At 54.3% G+C, this 19,853-nt stretch overlaps 1 protein-coding gene across 1 annotated transcript in view; it reads right to left on the bottom strand.

Moving 5' to 3' along the window:
• The window catches only part of LOC124515355 (bone morphogenetic protein 8B), a 28,889-nt gene extending 9,739 nt beyond the window's left edge, over positions 1-19,150 (bottom strand). The window contains exons 1-3 of the mRNA XM_047084167.1: positions 18,817-19,150; positions 2,350-2,539; positions 1,778-1,926 (exon numbers count right to left, since the gene is read on the bottom strand). Of these exons, the coding sequence (XP_046940123.1) occupies positions 1,778-1,926; positions 2,350-2,539; positions 18,817-19,150 (673 nt within the window). The remainder of the gene's footprint in view (positions 1-1,777; positions 1,927-2,349; positions 2,540-18,816) is intronic.
• Positions 19,151-19,853: the final 703 nt, after the last annotated feature.

Genomic DNA, 19,853 nt, shown 5'->3' with positions numbered 1-19,853 from the left:
GGCTCCTGAGCCTCTGTGACGGCGCTCTTGTCCCCCACACACCACCCTCCTTGCTCACGTCAGGGGCGGGCCGTTCTGGATACATACGGAGAAAGGTTTTATTTTATCCTAGTTGAGATTTACAGAAAAATCGCACTGACAGCCCAGAGTCCCCGGATACCCAGAGCCGGTTTCCCCTGGGAAATGTTAACATTTACGTTAGGGCCGTGGATTTGTCACAACTGATGAACCAATATGATAAATTAACACGATATATTCGGATCTCGCCGGTCTTCCCCATGTCCTCTCTCTCTTCCAGGGTCCCCGCCCGGATCCCACATGGCCGTCAGCTGCTACAACTGCTCAGGCGCCTCTGCGCTCTCACACGAACTCAGACTTGCTTTGTAATTATGACGGTTCGGAGAAGGACCTGACGGGCACTCTGCCGTACACCCTTCCGTTTCCCTTTGTCTGGGTTTTTCTCATGGTTAGACGGGGTGTGGGTTTTGGGGGGAAGACCACGAGATGAAGGGCCCTTCCCATCCCTTCATGTCAAGGGGACACGGGAGGTACGTGACATTCACGTGAACCCTGATCACCTGCCGAGGCAGCACGCTCAGCTTTCTCCTCTGTGAACTTACTTCCCCCACCCCGTCCCGACTGTACTTTGGGAAGCAGGTCGCTAAGCGTTGTCACACTGAGGGGTGGAGTGATGTCCTCCTTGGGGGGGCAGGGGGGGTGTTTTCAGGGGGCTCTTTTCAGATCCTGCCATCCTCCACTGCTATGAAATACAGTGAGCTACCCCCCACGCTCCAACACCACGCCCTGGTTTACCCACAGAGGGCCCGGAGCGCCTGGAGGGCTCAGTTGGTAAAGCATGCGACGCTTAACCTCAGGGTTGTGAGTTCGAGCCCCACGTTGGGTGCAGACATTACTTAAAAATAAAATCTTGGGGGCCCTCCCTGGCTGGTTCAGTTGGTTAAGCGTCCGACTGGCTCAGGTCATGATCTCTCAGTTCATGAGTCTGAGCCCCACATCAGCTCTCTGTCATCAGTGCAGAGCCTGCTTTGGATCCTCTGTCCCCCTGTGCCCCTCCCTGGCTCACGCTCTCTCTCTCAAAAATAAATAAACGTTAAAAAATAAATATAATCTTAAAAAAAAAGAATGCGCCGTGCCAGCTCTCAGTCTCCTCTCCCATCTGCCCTGGCCCCCCCTGCTCCAGCCACGGCCGCCCCTTCCTGCAGCTCAGATACGCCAATCTTGTGCCCACCTTCGGCCTCTCCATCCCACCTCCTGCCATAACGGAGGCTCTTCCCCGGATACCTATGTAACGAATGAAGGTGTGATCCTCATTCTACAGATGAGGAAACGGAGGCTTAGCAGGTAAGTATCCTGCAAGGTCATCGAGTGAGAGCGCTGTAGGGCTGGGATTCAAGCCCAGGCCTCTCTGATCAAGTCTGAGGGTGTAACGGCTTCCCCTCCTGCCCTGCCAGTAGGGGACCTCCCACCCTACACGGTTGCTCCTGGAGAGGGAAAACACAGACTCTCTCTTAGCAGCTCAAGCGTGGGTTCCGCACAAGGAGAGGAGGGAGAGCACCGGGGTAGGGGGCCCCTGCTGCGGGAACCTGGCCCCTGCACCCCGCTGACCCCCACGGCGGGGCAGGGATCGTCACCCCAGGCGCAGGGCTGAGAAAGGCCAGGCCTCCAGGGCCCAGGGAGGGGGCTGCAGCCCTCTCGGCTGCCAGCAGCACCAGAGGAGCCCCCGGGAGAAGGTCTGCCGCCCAACCCTGGGCCTCACCATCGTCCGTTTCCACATAGAGGCGGAGCCCCAGGTCCTTGTTCCGGCTCAACAACCAGCGGTCACTGGCTGCTGTCACGTCCAACACCAGCCAGCCCTCGTCCCCAGCTCGGAGCGTCTGAAGATCCAAAAAGAACAAGTCAGACTCCCTGTGGACACGAAAGAACAATTAACCAAGGGCTGGCACAGCTGCCTCTGTGTTTCTAGGGCCCTCCTGTGGACCACGAGTGGGCACCTGCCTGGCTCGGGCCGGGTGCCTCACTCTCCTCATCTCACTGCATCTACCCCACAAAGGTGTTACTGCGCCCACGCAGAGATGTGGAAACTGATGCCCAGGAGCTCAGTGACCTGCCCAAGGTCCTGCCCCAGGACAGCGGGGCACGGACTTGCAGCAGGACTGGTTCTGGGTCACTCCCCACAGTGACACGAGGCCTGGGGTCAAGTATCTTTCTGTCTCTGGGGGTGTGCTCTCCAGGGAGCTCCCCTTCTGTCCTCTGGGACATGTCCCCTCCGGGGCTGGGCCCGATACACGGACAGAGGCTCGACCGGGAGGCGGGGCGTGGGGCGGGCACCTGTTGGACTGCTCTCTGACCACCTCGAACATGCTGACGTGCAGGGTCCCGTTGAGCAGGTGGGTGCTGGCCATCTTGTAAATCCGGAACTCAGCGGCTGTGACCATCTCCCCCTCTGGGATCTGGGTCAGGTCAAAGCGGAACTCCTTCCAGTGGGGCTCCTGGTGGCCCAGGGTACGGTCACGCTCCACTGCAAGACAGAGCGGGACCGGCGGTCACCCGTGTTCTGGGCTCAGGCTGGGCGGAGTTGGGTGGGAGCTGGGGGCCAAGGCAGCCTGGGTGGTGACGGCCCCCTCCTCTGCAAAGGGGCTTGCTCCCAGGCTCCGCCTGCTGGGTGCCGAGAAGGCTCAGTGGGGCTACATGGTGAGGCATCTGCATAGGACCCAGCATACACCAGCTCAACGAGAGCAGCCTTCACTTCTGGCCCCCGAGCCCCAAACCCGGCCTGCCATCCCCATTCCCTGCTGGCGCTGGGACCCGAGGGTGAAGTAGAGGTCAGGTCCCTCCTCTGGGAAGACGGACATCAGAGCCAAGGCAGAAAAGGGCCACGTAAGGGAGCAGAGACATAACTGAGTGCATTTCTGAGGCAGGGGCTGTACAGAATCTGCCGATGTACATGCATGGAAGCCTGCGGAGGGGGAGCCTTTGCAGCTGACACGGGCTGGGCCTTGAGGGGTGAGAGCGGATATGTCGAGAGAGAAGGACACTGCACAAGAAAGGGACCAACCTGAGCAAAGGCCTAGGGCTGAGGAACAGATTGTGCCAGCAGGGGAAACAACAGCCATAAAACACAGCAAAGGGTGAGATGATGGCAGGCCCCGTTTGGGAACAAGGGGAAGGAAGAAGGTGTGCCGGAGGCAGACTCAGAAAGGAACAAGGAGTAGCAAGGTAGGAGTGACAGCTCCTGGAGAGACCTGGTCAGGGCCTGGGGAAGCTGGACAGTCCCATGGTGTGATGGGATCTGAGCAGGCTTCCCGGAGGAGGGGACATCTGAACTGGCCTTGAAGGATGGGACAGAGTCTTGTCGGGTGGAGAAGGTGGCAGGGAAGGCATCCTAGGCAGAGGGGACCCCAGAGGCACCGGTGTGGGGTGCTGGGGCATCCACAGAGCAGCAGTGTGGGGGACGGGCCCTGAGTGGCTGTGGCCTGACTGCGGAGGGCTGGAATTCTGGCCCAGGAGCGTGGGCTGTGCCTCTGGCCGCTGGGGTTCAGGGCTCTGGGCAGCAGGGGCGCAGTGTGGTTTGGGGTGGGGAGGAAGGTATGTGTGGAGGGGCAGATGAAGCGCAGGCTGGAAGGGGAGCCAGGGCGGCCTGGTGGCGAGGCTGGACTGTCTGGGCAGGAGGCTGTGGGTGGCGAGTCAATCCCACATGTCCCCAGCTGCCCGGAAGTGCCCAGGACAGTATATTTAGTACCGTCTTACTTTAGCCTCTTGTCACTTTCAAACACCACAAATCTGTGTTTCCGGAAAGCAGGGGTGGGAGCCGCCCAGCGCCGTCCTCAAAACCCAACACTGAGATTTTAATTACATGTCTGTGAGTCTTTTAAAAACTCTCTCTCTCCGGCTACTGGGCTCAGTGACCACAAGTCACCGGGCCGGTGGCGGAGGCGGATGTGGGGAGCACTTCCCGTCCTCACGGTGAGGACCTGATCTGGTGATGGACAAACAGCTGGGCTGGGTGGGGCCCGTGGACGCACATTTGGACAGGAGGAGACGGGCTTCTCATCCCCAGCCGAGGAGGAGAAGAAACAGAACGTCCATCCTCTGACAGCGTGCCGGACACGCGGCAAATGCCCACCCGTGGCCCAGGCTGTTGCGGAGGCAGCATGACCCAGAGCGGATGCGGGTCCTCCCACACAGGCAGAGAGCGCGGAGGGCAGGGTTCTGGACCCTCACCGAGCGATGCACGCCAAGAATATGGACACGCATGTCCCCTCCCCCCTACAGACACACTCACACTCACACACACGCACAGCTTTGGTGACAATTTCCATCCACTCGAGGACTGCACAGACCACCCCTGTTATGTGGCTGTGTAATCCCGGTCGTGCAGGATGACGTAAGTCTAGGCTGCTGGCTGTCACAGGGTGCGGCACGGAGAGCGAAGGAGGGTGGCTCAGTCACACCCTTCACCTGTGTCCTCTCAGAGCATCATAAATGTATCTGCTCCCAAGGCCCAGTGGTGGCTGACGGGCGGGTCCTGGGGCCCCTGGGAATCTCCGTGTGCAGGCCCAATGCTGATTTCATGCTGGATCTGGGGACTCGGGGCACAACCCATGAGCCCGCCAGCTCCTCAAGAGCACCACACCCTGCGGCCTCCCTCCCGTGCTGACCTGGGGGGCCAGGTGCGCTGGGTCGAGAGAGCCTCATGTACCTGCATTGACCCCAGTTCCCAGCTTCCATTGTGGGTTTGTGAAATCGATGAGGCACCCAATAGTTCGGCACAGGAAACTCCCCACCCTGGCTGTTCCAGGTAAGCACTAAAAGGGACATTTTTAGGAAAGTAATGCTCTTCATCAGTAATTAGTGGTATTTCCTGAAGTGTGGAACTGGGTAAAGAACACTCCTTCATCTGACAGTTGAGAGGATGCGGAGAGATAACCTATGGATTTGCCTCTTTTTCTGTGGCTGTTGCTTTGAGTCACTAGAGAGATTTTCCAAAAGCTGGTGCTCTGGGAAAGCATTTTCAGGGACCTCTATGACCCTTTTGTTAACAGTGCAAACCAAGCCTGCTTTAGCCAAAGAGGCAGCTTAGGGGCAGCACAGGGAGCTCTGACCAGTGGTCAGGACATTCACTGCAGGCCTGACCCTGCACCAACCAGGTACATACTTGGCCTCGTCTCCTCTGTGAACTGAGAATAAGGGTACTGCCCAGCTTTCCTCACTTTATAAACAGTCAGACAATGGACTGGGAGGGGTGGCCATTCAACAAGAGTTCTTGAGGAGCCTGACCTGCAATCTCCCTACATTGTGCTAAGATGTGGTACCCTCAGGAGGCCATGTCAGAAATTTCAAAGCTGGGGGGAGGAGAGGGAAGGAAGAAGTGGAATGATCTTTTCCCAAATAAATGTGTTAATCTGCCCATTTAATTTTCCTTAGTTTATCAAGTTCAATTTATAAACAAATTTATTAAGTTCTTACTATATGTAAGATTGTTCTGATAACCCAGTGAAGAATTGGGCAAAAGACATGAACAGACACTTCTCCAAAGAAGACATCCAGATGGCCAACCGACACATGAAAAAATGCTCAAGATCACTCATCATCAGGGAAATACAAATCAAAACTACAATGAGATACCACCTCATTCCTGCCAGAATGGCTAACATTAACAACTCAGGCAACAACAGATGTTGGCAAGGATGTAGAGAAAGAGGATCTCTTTTGCACTGCTGGTGGGAATGCAAACTGGTGCAGCCACTTGGGAAAACAGTATGGAGGTTCCTCAAAAAATTAAAACTAGAACTACCCTACAACCCAGCAATTGTACTTACTACTAGGTATTTATCCAAGGGATACAGGTGTGCTATTTCAAAGGGATACATACACCCCAACATTTATAGCTGCACTACCAATAATAGCCAAAGTAAGGAAAGAGCCCAAATGTCCATCAATGATGAATGGATAAAGAAGATGTGGTATATATATACAATGGAGTATTACTCGGCAATCAAAAAGAATGAAATCTTGCCATTTGCAACTACATGGATGGAACTAGAGGGTATTATCCCAAGCGAAATTAGTCAGAGAAAAACAAATATCATGACTTCACTCATGAGGACTTTAAGACACAGAACAGATGAACATAAGGGAAGGGAAGCAAAAATAATACAAAAACAGGGAGGGGGACAAGACATGAGACTCTTAAATATGGAGAACAAACAGAGGGTTGCTGGGGGTGTAGTATAAGGGGAGATGGGCTAAATGGGTAAGGGGCTTTAAGGAATCTACTCCTGAAATCATTGTTGCAATATATACTAACTAACTTGGATATAAATTTAAAAATTAGGGGCGCCTGGGTGGCGCAGTCGGTTAAGCGTCCGACTTCAGCCAGGTCACGATCTCGCGGTCCGTGAGTTCGAGCCCCGCGTCAGGCTCTGGGCTGATGGCTCAGAGCCTGGAGCCTGTTTCCCATTCTGTGTCTCCCTCTCTCTCTGCCCCTCCCCCGTTCATGCTCTGTCTCTCTCTGTCCCAAAAAAAAATAAACGTTGAAAAAAAAATTTTAAAAATTAAAAACAAAACAAAACAAAACCAAAAACAAAAAAACAAAACAAAACCAAAAAAAAAAAACCTAGAAGATGGCCTTCAGCTGGATCCTGAGCATGCTGGCACCCTGATCACAAACTTGCAGCCTCCAGAACTGTGAGAAATAAGTGTTTTTCTGTTTAAGCCAAAAAAAAAAAAAAAAAAGACTGTTCTGAGCACTGGGAATACAGTGAGTAAGACAGGTAAACTGGGTCTCTGTACTGATGGAGTTTACGATCTAAGGGGGAAGACACAATATGAACAACAAAACAAGTAAGATAGGGGATGCTGTTTACATTGTGAGTGAAATATAGAGGGTTATAGGCTCAAAAGTAATGGCAACAGGGAGAGGGTACTTTTCATAGGGTGCTCAGTACAGCCTTTGCGAGGTAGGTGAGAGCAAACATGAATATTCTCACACGTTGCTGGTAGGAAGGCACTGGATAGAGATGCCCACCTGGGTGGCTCAGTTGGTTAAGCATCTGGCTTTTGATTTCAGCTCAGGTCATGATCTCACAGTTTGTAAGTTCAAGCCCTGCATCAGGCTCTGTGCTGGCTGCTTGGGATTCTCTCTCTGCCCCTCCCTATTGCTCGCTCTACCTCAAAAATAAATACACATTAAAAAAAAAAAAAAGGAATGCATTGGAGAGGAATTTGGCAATATCCTTTTGCAGGACCATGGCAAAATTACATATGAATTTACCCTTTAACAACACAACCCTTTGTCGCACTGGCAAAAACATGAAAGGCCACGCACCAAGTATTTACTGGGCATAGGGAACACACAGAGCGACACCTGGCACTTCTAAATGTTTATTTTCTACATAATTATAAAAACTGCCAAAAATGATCAAACGTTGGACCAGCTTCTGTCTGGGGAACCACAAATGAATTTACTTTCTGATTCACCTTAATGTGGCTTCCAGAATAAGAAATAATCATGAATCACCAACATGTGTTGATAGGACTCTCAGCCTTCTCCCTCAGTCTCTGATAAACCAACCTCCAGATCCCATGTTTGGGAAAGGCCCTTTCTGTGGGGAGGTTGTGGCCTCCGCCCTCCATGACTGCCACCCACAATCTGCATCTGAGGCCCTGCACCACTCATGGGCCAGGTCTCCAGATGCCACACCCTGAGTCTACCAGTCCTACACCAACAAAAACTTGGGCTATTTTTGTGCCCTGGACAAAATTTAGAGTCATCCAGAAGACCTAAATCTGTCTTGTTTCTGACCATAAGTAAGCCACCCAGAGTGGCTGTTAAGAAAAGAAAATCTGACCGGTCTGCCCTCAAACCCTTCCCCAGCCCCACAGGGCCCCTGGGAGGAGCCCAGGCTCTGGTTCCAGGACCCCTTGAGCTGACCTGGCCCAACCTCATGGCCTCCTCGGCCTTCGGGCTGCAAACACCCTCCCTGGACACCCTCCCCAAAGCGCTCTCTCCTGAGTTGCCCCCATCCCGCCTGGTCCAAAGGCCACTCTCCTCTCGTCCTGCTCCGACCCCACACAGATCAGCCTGCCAGCCTCTCCCTTTCCCCAGTCCCAGGGGTCCCCATCTCTGCTCCATGTGCCCTTTTGGATGGTGCACAATTGAGGGCAGGACTGCACAATGTGGGGTGGAAACAGGAAGCTCTCAGTGAACTTCCACTGAGCTCCTTGTGTTCTGGGGGCCCAGAGAGGGGATGTGTCTGCTGGTTCTTCCCAAGGTCCCCGGGACAGCGGCTCATCATCCAGCAGCCGCTACCCCTTGGGTTGGCCATGCTGCCGGTCTGGAGTGGCCTCCGTGTCACGGTGTGCCTCCATCAGAAGCCACTCACGTTGTCACTTTGCCTTGGGACTGGCCCCCCTTTGCATGGCCAGGCTGCTAAGGGGGAGGGCAGGCTCCCCAAGGTCCCAGAGGCAGGTGTGTGGGTCCTGTCTGGCTGGTCCTGCTCGTGACAAGGGCGAGGGCCCCCCACCCCTTCAGACCTAAAACAAGACCCAGGTCTCCATGGCCAGTGCAGGCCCACCAAGGGGCTGCAGAATGGACCACCTACCAAGTCTGCGTCTGAAGGGCTTCTTCCTCCCACCCAGAAATCTCGGTGCTTCCCAGAGGAGGCCAAGGCTCCATTTCTAAGGTATTTTTAGTCAGTTTTCATTACTGACTTTTTTCAAGAGCTGTTTCCATAAATGGTTCTGCACTCATGATTGCTGGTCCAGGCCTCCGACGGCTTCAGACCCCAAATTAAAAGGGAACACCCGCACACTCCCCCACATCAAGTCTGTCAAGGCCAAAAATAGATCCGAGGAGATTGAGCAAGGATACGGTTCCCCAGTGCAAACCCGGGGGAAGAACTGAACTGTGGGACTTTTCCGGAAAGATGCGGTCACAGTGACACATCCCTCTCTCCCGTAGGGAATGGATTTCCGTAAGGAGATGGATTGGGTGTACCTCCCTGCCCTGGGCCTCACCCCTGGAGGAGCCCCATCAGTGGGCAGGGGTGGGCACATTCTTTGGTCAGAGCTGGAAAGGCCTCCAGGGCAACCCTGCAGACATGGGGAAACTGAGGCCCAGAGGGGCAAAGACTTGCCAGGGGTCGCACGTCAGGTGAGGGCCCTTCGTGTGGACTTTCAGACCTGCAGCTGAGGTAAAATGAGTGGCCCTAGCTTCCCTCCAGGTGGTGATACTGCGATGGGGGAGTCACCTGTCAATGAGGTTCTCCTCTCAATGGGGGCCCCCCCCCCGAGAATGCCTGCTGAAGCCACCTTCTTCCAGGCAGGGCCCTGGGGGCACTGGAGGTCCCAGGAAGCGCCCAGGGAGATGCCGAACCTGCTGTCAGCCTCCACAAAGACAGTGAGGGCGGCCCTGCTCTGCTGCACCGACCAGGCCCAGGCTCCCGCCCCTGCTCTCAGCTCCCTGCCTCCAGCTGTGATCGTCCTCCCTCAACCTTGCCAGTCTGCCCTGAGTGCCTGCCATGCAGGGGATGGGGTGCGCAGGGTGGGGGTGCCCCAAAGACTCAGATCTGTCCCTGTTCTCAGGTCGTTCATGGTTTCCCAGGGAGTAAAATAGGGGTGAGACATGGCCCTGAATGAGACTGGCAGAAAGTGACTCAAATCCTAAGAGACATACACACGATGGGGATGAAGGCTCTAATCATGGAGGGTACCTTGGGGAGCAGGGGTCAGAGAACACTTTTCTAGAAAACGTATTTGAAAGTGGTGGAAGAATTTTGACAAACAGAAATGGAGGAGAGTATTTTAGGCAAAGGCGCAGAGGTGGGAAATAACGTGCCACCTCCCTTTTTATTTATTTTTTTAATTTGATAGAGAAAGAGAGAGCAAGCAAGCATGAGTGGTGGAGTGGGGCAGAGGGAGAGCAAGAGAGAATTCTGAGCAGGCTCCACTCTCAGTGTGGAGCCCCATGCAGGGCTCCATCTCACGACCCTGGGATCCTGACCTGAACCAAAATCAAGAGTTGGACACTCAGCTGACTGAGCTAGGCTTCCCTCAGCTCCCATTTTTTTAGCACTGAACTGTGTCAGGCATCATACTGGGCATGTCACACATGCCATTTCTGTTAATACATAATTGTATTAGCTATCTATTGCTATGTAACACAGTAACCCAAATGTAGCAGCTCAAAACAAGAAACATTTATTATTTCACATATTTCTGAGGGTCAAGAATCTAGGCACTTAGCTGGGTGGGTCCCTCTCAGGGTCCCTTATGGGGTGACAGTCAAGTTGCTGGCTGGGGCTGTGGTCTCAGAAGAACTGACTGGGATGAACACATCACTTCTAAGCTCACTAATGTGGCTGTTGGTGGCAGGGTTCTGTTCCTCACCATGTGGGCCTCTCCGTGGGACTGCTCACGGCATTCCGGGCATGACTTCCCCAGACTCCACAATCTGGCGCGCGGAGGAGTGGTGGGGTATAGGACCCAAGATGGAAGGGGCAGTCTTTTATAACCCAATCTCAGAAGTGACACATCATCACTACTGTCATATTCTATTGGTCACACAGACCAGCAATGGCAGAGTGTGAAAGGGGCCTACACAAGAACATGAACACCAGGAGGCGTGATCACTGAGAACCAGATTGGAGGCCACGACAACTCAGTGAAAGAGATATTATTCACCCCATTTTATAGATGAGGACACTGATGATCAGGGAAGGTAACTGATTTGCATGAGTTCACGACTAGGAGCACCCAAGGTGGGGTGAGAGTCTAGGTCTGTCTGATTCCAAAGTCTGTATTTTCCCTTCATCCACAGCCTCACCAAGTTGGAGACATGTCAAGGGAACACTGTGTGGCTCAGCTGGGCCAGAACACTGGACACTGAGTGGCAGACTCGGGGAACCTGAATTCAGTTGTGACACGAAGGAACACACAGAAGGATTCTGAGCAGGGAAAGCTAGGAGTGGATTTTCACTTGAGGAAATGGGGTTCCAAAACCCCAAGAGCTTTTTCACCTCCCTGCCTCCCCTCGCACCTTCTCCTCCCACCTCTTTCTAAGTTCTACCCTCCCTCAAGGTCCAGCAAAATGACACTTCCTGCCAAGCCCTCTCTGTCCCCCAGCCAGGACACCATTCTTCCTCTTTTTTGGGCCTTGTTCATCTCCCACAAAATGAAACACCATGTCTCTCTTGTGCTGTACTGAACCTCCATGCTCCTGTTTGTTGAGTAGGTGAATGGCCATTCCTCCCATTTTGCCATAATTTATATGGACTTGTCTCTGGGCCCACCTTTCCCACTCTAATGAGCAGACCTCGGGCTGGGGCTGTACTTTGGAGGAGGCCCCAGGATAACCAGGAAAGGGAACAGCACACAGTAGGTTCATAGTAGTGTTCGTTAAGGAATGGCCACAGACTGAACAACCCAACTTTCTCCATCCCCAGGTCTCCCAGCCTTCAACTTCCCCCCAACCCTTACTGTATTCAGAGCCCAAGGCTGCTGGGAATAAATGGCTGCTTGCTCAGGGTATAGAGGCAGCAGTTAAAGGAAATAATTGGGTTTTACTTCTGGTCTTATTACCAACTAGCTGCCCTTGGGCTAAAAGCCAACAGACAAAGCTAACACTTATGAGCATTTAACAGGTACTGTTTCAACATTTTACACAGATTACCTCATGTGATACAGCAATCCTGTGAGGCAGGAACTATTTATTATGTCTCCCATTTTGAAGATGAGGAAAACTGAGGCAAAGAACATTAACTAACTTACACAAAAATCATATAAACAGTATCAGGCTTCTGGGCAAAAGACTGAGTCAAGACGTTCAGTGGGAGAGTGTTCTCTGTAGGGAACAGAGGGAGCAGCACCAAGCATGGCCGAACAGTGATTTGACCACACAAAGGCTCAGCCCATTCCACCTGCACTGGGAGCCCTGGGGCTGGTTGCTGGTGCCTTCCTGGAGACAAGGGACTGGACATGTACACCCCCATAAACCAGCCATTAAATGTGGGGTGCCGCCACGGAGGGTGGCTAACATCGGATAAAAAGCTCCTGGGGGCCTAGCTGATGGGTGCCTACAGAAGGACTCGGTTGCCAGCAGCCCACCCTCCAGGCAGCTGGGCAATGGGTGACTCGCTCCTGAAGAGAAGATGTGCGAAACATCACGACACCCACTACAAACTGCAAGTGGTGGAATGGGGATCCAAACCTAGGCAGCCTGAGCTGACCACTGGGCTGCAGGTCCCTAAGTAAATGGTAGGGCTGGGTTTGAGGGGGGGGCGAGGTAGGGTGCAGAGAAACATGGCAGGCCCTTCCCCCATAGCGCTGGCTGTTAGTACCGAGCACTGCCAGGCACTTGCTAAGTTTTTAAGTGCTTAACCTATTTAAGTGTTGCACTATGGACACAGGTAGATGATCCCAATGTTAAAGGTGAGGAAACTGAGACGCACAGACTCTAAATAACCTGTTCAATGTCTCACAGCTCTCAAGCGGCAGAGCCAGGGTTGAAGCCCCGTGTGTCCTCCTCCAAAGTAACCCACCACTCTGGCCTCCCACCTGCAGGGCTGACCCTCCTCACTGCTGTGATCCACTCTTCACATCCGCCCCTGTGGATCTGGGTACCCAGGCTGTCTGGGCCAGTCACTAATACTCCTTGAGACTCAATTTCCTCCTCTGTCAACTGGGGGAGGTAGTAGTCATTTACCTCAGAAGGGTAAGAAAACACTGAGGAGATGGACGTAAGGAGTCAGTTGTCAGGGATCCACAGGGGACACCAGCCTGGTGGACAGACAGGGTTTTAGAGAAAAGGGACCCACCTTCAACGCTTGGAAAGAGAAACCTTTGGAAACCATCAACAAAATGCAAAGGTGACCTGTGAAATGAAAGACAATATTTGCAAACCACATATCTGATAATGAGCTAATATCTAAAATATATAAGGATTTCATACAACTCGAGCAAAAAAAAAATCCAATTTAAAAATGGGCAGAGAAACTGAATAGATATACTTCCAAAGAAGACATACAAATGGCCAATGGGTACTCGAAAAGGTGCTCAGCATCACTCGCGTCAGGGAAATGCAAATCAAACCACGAGATACCACCTCACACCTGTTAGAATGGCTGTCATCAAGAAGACAAGCGATAACAATCTCTTGTTGAGGATGTGGAGAAAAGAGAACCCTCTGGCACTGTTGCTGGGAATGTAAATTGGTGCAGCCACTATGGAAATTATCACGGAGGTTCCTCCAAAAATTGAAAATAAGACTACCATATGACCCAGCAGTCATACTTCTGAGAATACATCCAAAGGAAATTAAAACAAGACCCCAAAGAGATATCTGCACCCCCGTGTTCACTGCACATTATTCACAACAGCCAACATATGGAAACAACCTAAGCGCCCATCAACAGATGAGTGGACAAAAAAGATGTGGTATGTAGATAATAATGGCATATTATTCAGCCATGAAAAAGGAGATCCCGCCATTTGTGACAACACGAGCTGCACTTTGAGGGCATTATGCTAAGTGAAATAAGCCAGACAGAGAAAAACAGATACTACATGTTACCACTTCTAAGTGAAATCTTAAAAAAAGAAGAAGAAGAAGAAGAAGAAGAAGAAGAAGAAGAAGAAGAAGTCAAAATCACAGAAATAGATAGTAGAAAAGTGGTTGCCAGGGGCTGGGTGGGGTGGGGCAAATAGGAAGAGATTGGTAAAAGGGTACAAACTTTCAGCTATAAGATGAATAAGGTCTGAGGACCTAATGTAAAACATAGGGACTATAGTTGATAACACAGTATTGGGAAATTGAAATCTGTAAGGTGATGGACGTGTTAATTAACTAGAGAGGAGAATCCATGAACAATGTCTATGTGTATCAAATCACCATGTAGTATACTTTTGATATCTTAGAATTTTATATATCTGGGGCACCTGGGTGGCTTGGTCGGTTAAGCGTCCGACTTCAGCTCAGGTCATGATCTCATGGTCTGTGAGTTCGAGCCCCGCGTCAGGTTCTGTGCTGACCGCTCAGAGCCTGGAGCCTGTTTCAGATTCTGTGTCTCCCTCTCTCTCTGCCCCTCCCCTGTTCATGTTCATGTTCTGTCTCTCTCTGTCTCAAAAATAAATAAATGTTAAAAAAAATTTTTTTAAAGAATTTTATATATCAATTATATATCAGAAAAACTAGATTAATTACTTTTTAATAAGAGATGCTACCTTTGGGCATATGGTCACATTAATAGCTTTAAAGATGGACAAAGGATTTACTGTTAAATGAAAGACAAAGTAGCAAGACTGGACATTTATGTCATACTTTGTAAAAAAAAAATAATAATAAAATGTTAGAATCTGTATTGATAAAATGTCAGGGCAGGTTGGGAACTCTACCAAAGAATTAGAATGCTGGTTTTCTCTGAAGTGGAGAGAGGATTATTAGGGGCTTCCATATTGTATGTTTTTGAACGTATGGTCTAATTTTGTATAATGAAATTCTACAATGAATTTATATGGTATGAATTTTTGCATTATTTCTATAAATCCTAAAACAAGGAAATTTTAAAAATGAGATTCTCAGTTTCCAATATATATTCAATATAGTCCAATTCGGCAACACTTACTGCACCTAATGGTGGGCCAGGCCCAGGTCTGGGCAGAGAGGCAGTGTCTATGTAGGAGAAGAGCAGAGGAGACAGGAAGCTGACCTGCTGGGTGGCCTTGGGAAAACCACCTAACTTCTCTGAGCCTCACTCTCCTCTTTTCAAAACAAAGATGCGACCTTAAGTGTGATGCAGATGAAGAGACAGACTCAGAGGTTGAGCACAGGGTCCTCACCAGGTGCCATCTTACACACTCCCCGAATAGCCTGCAGGGTGGGCTATTTTACACGAGTGTCTCCATTTTACAGAGGATGAAACTGAGGCTCTGAGAGGTGGCCTGGAGAGCCCAGATCACACTGAGACTCGGTGGTGGCATCAAGATGCACAGGTTAGAGCCCCCCACCCAGGTCCTGTCTGCCCTCCCACTGTCCATCCGCTCCTGGGCTCCAGAGACCCCCTGGGGGGGGGTCACTGTCTAGACCAGTGGTCTAGACAACCATCTTTGTGGCTTAAGTATTTATTCCTTGCTCCCCACTAGGAGGCCAGCTCCGCAAGGGGAGGGACTTTGTTTCGCTCACTGTCCTATCCCAGGAACTAGAAAGAACTATGTCTGGCACAGAGCAGGTACCACATGACTATCTGTTGAGTGAATTCATGAGAAATGAGAGAGTTCCCTAGTAAAGAACCAAAGGAAGTACCTTCAAGGTCACAGGGCTGAGCAGGACGTGGGCCAGGTCCCTCATTCCCACTCAGCCCTGCCTCTCCCAAATCCAGCGCCTCAGGTCAACACCCCCTGTCCTCGGCTGCCTGAGGCACGGGAATAAATTAGACAATTGGAGAAGGGTCTCCACAAAAGTGAAGATGGCTTGATGCATTTCTGGCTAGACCTCTGCCTTTACGGCTGTTTGTGCCTCAGTTTCTCAACCTGGAACACAGCACCTGCTGGCCCAGCAGCTCGAGGTGGAGAAGGACCAGGACCAACGTGCGGAGTTGGTCTTTCTGGCCTCATTCCTCCCTCCCCGCGGGCTGGGCCAGCCTGAGGCGCCCAGGGAGCAGCCAGTCAGACCCACGTTCCAGCCCAGGGGACGGGGTGGTGCCATGAGGAGGTGCCTCCAACACGGAGCCACGGGGTCAGGGCCGGGAGGCCCCGTGTTTTCTGACACCATCGCTGTGGACTGGATGAGAAAAGAGGCCCAGAGAGGGAAGGGAGGTGACCTGGGACAGGAAGGACTCAGTGGCGAGCCCAGGCGGTACAAGAACCTGGGTGTTGCCTCCCAGCTCAGGCCTCTCCACTCCGTGAGCACAGGGGACACCCAGGACAGGTATCGGCCCCCATTATACCGTGTCCTGACCAAGGGCAGCCAAGAGCATACAGGTGGAGACTCACTGACAGGCCAGGCAGGGGCCCCAGCTCTGACCGTAGTCCTGGCTTCCCTACAGAGACACTGTCAGCCATGACACGGGCTTCCTACAGCACCTGCCTGGGCACAGAGGCCTGACCCACGGGCCAGAGGCCTGTGGGAGGCTAGAGGTCTCTGGGTTCCACAGGCTGCCATGGACGGTCAGGGGCCCAGCAGGCAGCAGGTCTGGCTTCTCAGGACCCGGATGAGGCCAACAGGAGGTGGAGCTGGAGGCAACAGGTGTGGGAGCCTGGGCGTGGGTGCTGACACCATAGCGACTCTGCTATTAGTCTCGGTGGTGGTTCAGGGGCCTGGGGCCTGGGCCTCCAAACAAGGAAAGAATCCTGGTAGGTGTCTAATCCCCCCGCCCCCACAGCCCAGGTAATTACCAGTTAAAACTACTCAAATTGAAGGAGTTGTACTAGTGCAATTAGCACATCAGAATAAAGGAGGCCCTCTGACAGCTGGCTGGGCCCGCCCACAGACCGGGCTTCCACTGAACAAAGATCTGCTTGTTAATCCCACAGCGTCAGAGGCCTTCGATCTTCGTGAAACACACAGACATGGCGTGGGAAGAAGCTGGCATCTGGAATCCACAGCCCCTGGATGATGTCATGGATGTGCTGTGTGGCCCTGGACTGGCCATTTAACCTCTCTGAGCCCATGAAAAGGGCTTGGGGTGGCTCAGTCAGTTAAGCATCAACTCTTGATTTTGGTTCAGGTCACGATCTCATGGTTCGTGAGTTTGAGCCCCGCATCAGGCTCTGTGCTGACAGCTCAGAACCTGCTTGAGATTCTGTCTCCCTCTCTCTCTGCCCCTCCCTTTCTCCCCCACCCCCACCTCTCTCAAAACAAATAAATAAAGGTTAAAGAAAGAAGTGTGGGACATTCCCACACATCCAACCAAGGCTGGCCAGCAGCTGGGAGGGACCGGAGTCAGGAGCAACCAGGCCCAGGCTCACCAACCAGAGGCATGATTTTCTGTTCCTCCCATCTATCAACTGAACACACAACAACCCTGACGATGCGTTGATCTCTAGGAGCCCCACTTTACAAGGAGGGATCTGTGGCTCCAAGAGGACAAGGGACGTGCCTTAGACCACACAGCAGAGGCACAAGAGGAATCAGATGTGTCTGAACTAAGGGTGATGCTTGATTCACAACAGCAGCTCCCACCAAGGCCGTGTGCGCCTTGACCATGGGATGCTGGGGAAGCAGGACATTGGCCGGGCAGTGACTCACTAACGGATGGCTCCCTTGGGGACATCTCAGGATAACTGTATCTACAGCCCCTCTTGGTTCTGAGCCCCAGGTCAGCTTGTTCTGAGGACAGGCCTCAGTTTTACACATGGTCTCTGTTATCCCGCGTCCCCCACCCTGCCCTCTAACCAGGAAGGTGGCATTCACTGGCCCAAGTCCTGTGCCTGGCACCGGGCTCTCAGCAGAGGTTAACAGCCGCTTCCTGCTGTTCCCTCACCTCAGGCACCCACCAGCTTGGGGCTGGGGGCGGGGACAGAGGCCTCCTTGGCTGTCCCCTCGGCCTGCCCCAGTGCAGGAAGCAAATGGCTAAAGACCCCACAAGACCTGCCGCTGCTCCATCCCCTGGGTTTCTCTGCCTAAACCCCTCTGGAAGCTCTCTACACCCTGAAAGCCTGCCCTCCTGACAGGAGAAAGAAATATCAGCTCCTTGAGGAGGTGGATGTAGGGCTACCTGCTGTCCTGACTGGGCCACGGAGAGGCTGTGCTATCCTGGGCATAACATTGTCTCTCTGAGCCTCAAAGTCCTCATCGGGGAGATGGGGATGAAGATCATGTCTGGTAACAGGGCTGTCGGGAAGGTCAAGAGTGACGCTGTGGGTGAAGGGAGGCTGTTGGCCTTGGCAAAGGTCTTCTCCCATCTAAGCCTGAGTTGTAGTCCCTGTGCCCCAGATCCAGTCTGGTGTCTGCTCCAGCCCTGACCCCACAGACAGGAAGCAAAGTGGATAGGGGACAGATAGTCAGGACTGCAGATTAAAGAGCATTTAATAATAGGAAAGACATCTTTGAAAACTAACCATAAATGGCTCCACGACTTGTACAGAGTTTCTGCAGAGAGGAAGGGTTGGGCTTTGTGTGGGAGAAGGAGGGGCGTCCGAGCTGCCCACCATGTCCTTCCACAGCCTGGACCTTCACAGCATGCCAAGCCACATCCCAGGTGCTGCGCTCAGGGTGACAAGACCGCCGACGGCCCCACTGAGCTCAGAGTCCACTCCTTCCCCACCCGCTGCCCTGACAGCCACACCCTCACCTACAGGGGCTGGGGCTCTGGCCAGGGAATGGGCTGCTGTGGACTCATGACATCTTGGGCTCTCATCTCAGCTCTGGGCACTCTGATGATGTCACCGGGGCTTTCCACGCTGAACTTTGTCCCTTTCTCCAGTACTGCCCTTATCACTGTGGCAGCATCCCGGCCTGTTTACTCATCCGTCTCCCCAGGACCACACTGTCTTCCTGGCACTGCCCGGTCCACCCGACATGAGATGATTCCTACCCTTGGGTGTTTCCAGGGGCGGGACGAACGCGCACATCGTTGGGACTCACATCCCCGTCTGTCGGAGTGAGCGGGGCCCACAGCCCTTGGACTCTGCTGCCCTGAGCTCCGCATTCCCAGCCCTCTGTGGGGGCGTGGCCGCGATCAAAGGGGCGCGCACCGGCCAAGGCGGTCCCCTGGACCCGTCCGCACCCGCGCGTCCACCCGGTGGTCTGGTCGTATGGTCACCGGGGCCCCGGACGCCCACCCCGACGGCCTCACTCACCCATGTTGACGAAGCTCATGACCAGGTCGGCGCGGCCCGGGCGCCGCTCGGGAGGGCCGCCGTCCTCGTCGTCGTCGCGGGCCATGGCGTGGTACAGGTCCAGCATGAAGAGCGGCGCCGACGCGGGCAGCCGGGCGGCGGCGGACGGCGCGCGGGGCCGGGGCCGCCCGGGCAGCCCGAGCACCGCCAGGATCTCGCGCTGCATGTCGCGGCGCTCGCGCGGGCCCAGGCGGCGGGCCGGACAGCCGGCCGGGGCGCGCGGGCCGGGGCCGCCGCCGCTCAGCGCGCACAGCGCCAGGCCCACGAGCCACAGCGGCCCGGGGCGCGCGGCCATGGCCGGGCCGGGCGGGCGCTCAGCGGGCGCGCATCCGCTCCGCGGCCGGGCGGGGACCGGGGCCGCGGCCGCCCCGACGGCGGACGGCGAACCGCGAACGGCGAACGGCGGGCGGGGTTCGGGGTCGGCCGCACGGGGCGCGCTCGCCTGCGGTTTCCCAGCACCTGCTGGGCTCGGGCGGCGTGGACGCGGCAGGGGCTCCTCCGGGAGCTGGGGGCTGGCGGCCAATCTGTGGCGGCCGAGCCGTCAGTCGGCTGCTGCCGAGGCCCGCTCAGCCGCAGGGGCGGCGGGCGAGCTCCGGTCTGCGCTCGGGACGACGCAGATCCGACGGCGCCTCTCCAGCTGGAGCTGCTGTCTGCGCCGCGCGCCCGCCTCCGCCGCCCGTGGGTCCCGCGTGCCGCCGTCGGGCCCCGCCCCCTCCGCTCCCGACCAATGGGGGCTCGGGGCGGGGCCAAGGCCGCCGGACTGAAGCCAGGGGGAAGGGGCGGTGGGGCGTGGGTGGTGCAGCAGGTGGTGGTGACGCCGAGATGTCTTCCGCTGTTCGGTGGTGGGCGGGTCCGGCGAGGGGTCCCCTGTCCAGCTGCCGGGTCGTCGGGGTCGTGCTGGGCTCTCCTCCCAGCCGGCACCGTCGGGCGGGCGGGGGGCCTCGGCCTGGGGACACGAGGGTAGCGGGGCAGTCGGGAGAAATGAGGGCCCTGCGCTC

The sequence above is a fragment of the Lynx rufus genome, unplaced genomic scaffold (assembly GCF_022079265.1).
Source record: "Lynx rufus isolate CCGP_SWC_20201006 ecotype Redwood Valley unplaced genomic scaffold, mLynRuf1.p SCAF_2, whole genome shotgun sequence".
Lineage (NCBI taxonomy): Eukaryota > Metazoa > Chordata > Mammalia > Carnivora > Felidae > Lynx > Lynx rufus.
Note: the sequence above shows the minus strand (reverse complement) of the source record. Positions and strands in the feature narration are given on the sequence as shown.